The 2,500-nt window shown below is 30.0% G+C and overlaps 1 protein-coding gene across 1 annotated transcript in view; it reads right to left on the minus strand.

Moving 5' to 3' along the window:
* The window catches only part of LOC137634622 (fatty-acid amide hydrolase 1-like), a 26,644-nt gene that overhangs the window by 16,115 nt on the left and 8,029 nt on the right, over nucleotides 1-2,500 (minus strand). Inside the window, exon 2 of the mRNA XM_068367090.1 lies at nucleotides 676-727. Coding sequence (XP_068223191.1) covers nucleotides 676-696 — 21 coding nt within the window. The 5' untranslated portion in view covers nucleotides 697-727. The remainder of the gene's footprint in view (nucleotides 1-675; nucleotides 728-2,500) is intronic.

Raw genomic sequence — 2,500 nt, forward strand, 5'->3', positions numbered from 1 at the left:
AACATAGTAATACAATCTCGGTGAACCTCTTCCTACCCTCCATCCTAAGAATAAATCTATTGACGAAAAACTATGATTTAGTTTATCAAATAAGGTTGCAAATGGTCAACCATTCATCAGATCTCAGGTAAGAACCTATTTTTAATGTGATTGATGTCCTACCTGTTTGCAAGCCTTATAACAGTCATATATTTTTGCAAAATATATAATTTGTTATATACTTTTAGAATAAGAAATACTAATAAAGAAGACGCTCTATATAACGCTTTGCAATTATTTGTGGATAACTATCTCGAGTGTCAGCTATAAGTCCCTTTTTATACAGGATTTTCTACAAAGAAATAATGAATTTAAATTATATAAATCCAACAAATTTCCATAACCCTTATATATTTGGTAAATTTCCTTCTAAATTTACTAAATATGGTGCAAACATTCAGGGGTCGAAATAGGTAATAGGGCCGAAAACAATATTTTTTTACTAAACTTTCATTGTTTCTTGTCCAAAATTTAGGTAAAGGTAATGCGTGTATATTGCTATACATAACCAAAAAGATATAAAAGAGATAATGTAACATTTTAGTTACACCAAAAATATTCGAATGAATGGGAGGGAAGTAGAAAAGACAAAAACCGCAACGTTCCATTCAGAATTGCAGATAACAAAATTCTTACTTTGCTTGCAGAGAAGGACATCTTGAAGTTATATCTTAAACTGATCGACAATCTGCAAAGAAGAAACCTTTTTTAAGGAATGTTGTTTAGAGCTGATACAAATAGATTTCTAACAGAGACATTATTAAGGATTGTTCCCTTATAACCTTGAAAAATATTACTTATTTATTTCCACCCCTAGGGAGCTGTAGCTGTAGTTCAGTTTTTCTGAGATGTCATCTTGAGTTTCTAAAATATTAGAAAATAAAATCTATTTTATCTTAAAACATATTTCATATATTAATTAATTCGCACATTTAATTGGTATAGTTCGAAGGCAATAATTGATTTAAAGTACTGCTAAATTTCCATGTCACTGAAAGATTACTGCAAGAAAAAATGAGGGACCTCATTGCAAGTATAAGTTGCATTTAATAATCTAACGTGTACCAACAAAAAAAAATTAGTCTATCATTAAGTGGATGCGTTACTTCATATTGAGTTATCTCACATCAAAAGTTACCACAGGGAAGTGCGATATATATATATATATATATATATATATATATATATATATATATATATATATATATATATATATATACATATATATATATATATATATATATATATATATATATATATATATATATATATATATATATATATGCAACTTCAAGTAGTGGTCAATGAAAAGATTACTAGTTTATATAATGATGGGTGAGATCTTTGTTTTTCCACAAGGGTAAAATTCTATGGCATTGTAAAGCATAACAAGTTATATGTGACAAAAGAATCTATTGCTAATATTTTAACTGCCTTGCAAAGAAAAAACTATGTATTATAGATGAGCCAAACTTTATATTAGTATTCTATTGGCTGATCTTTAGCTTTTCATGAATAAGAAATAAACATTCCGGTTGAAACATCTATTTCTACACAGCCCAACCTCAACTTGTCCCTCCATCAAAGGACAAATTGAATTTCCAAAACAAGCATTCGAAAGACTATACTAAATCTTCTAGCATCTTTTTAATGCAGCTTCCTTAACGGCCCCTTAAATGAATGAACAGCGCTTAAATCTTAATAATGAAGTGGATTTATAACCAGATCTATAGTAAAAGGACAAACAAACACACGTGCACGTGAATGCTATCTCTCTCTCTCTCTCTCTCTCTCTCTCTCTCTCTCTCTCTCTCTCTCTCTCTCTCTCTCTCTCTCTCTCTCTCTCTCTCATTATTCTTTATTTTGGTTTCTCTTCATTTTGAATAGAAAATTGTTCTTAGCGAAAAATTTTCAATTCATCATATGAATTGAGAGGGAAAATACCGAAATTCAAAAACCAACATGCACAAGATTCCAAGATATAGAGGCTTAATTTCTTTTCTTTTTCCTAGAGAGTAAATAAATGTTGGTCTATACAAAAAAGGGGCCTAAGTGAACTTCTTTTGTTATCATTCCCAGAAGTGGCATTGGGCTACATTGAGGTTTAAGAGAAAAGTCGTTTAATGTTTTTCCTAGTATTCTCTCTCTCTCTCTCTCTCTCTCTCTCTCTCTCTCTCTCTCTCTCTCTCTCTCTCTCTCTCTCTCTCTCTAGAACATATAAGTGTGACTGTGCATATAATTTCATATGTATCTTAATGTAATCATGCCGTTAGAAATATAATATACATGGCGAGAGATTATGGCTAATAGCTGGAAGACGACAATTCTAGAATGGAAGTTTATAAGAATTAGATTAATGTTGTTACACCAAAAGTATATAAATCACATAGATTTATCTATCCATGTTTATATACTATATATATAAATGTATACACACAAATACACATTTTATGTATATGTA

This window comes from Palaemon carinicauda, chromosome 45 (genome assembly GCF_036898095.1).
Source record: "Palaemon carinicauda isolate YSFRI2023 chromosome 45, ASM3689809v2, whole genome shotgun sequence".
In the NCBI taxonomy this organism is placed as follows: Eukaryota; Metazoa; Arthropoda; class Malacostraca; order Decapoda; family Palaemonidae; genus Palaemon; species Palaemon carinicauda.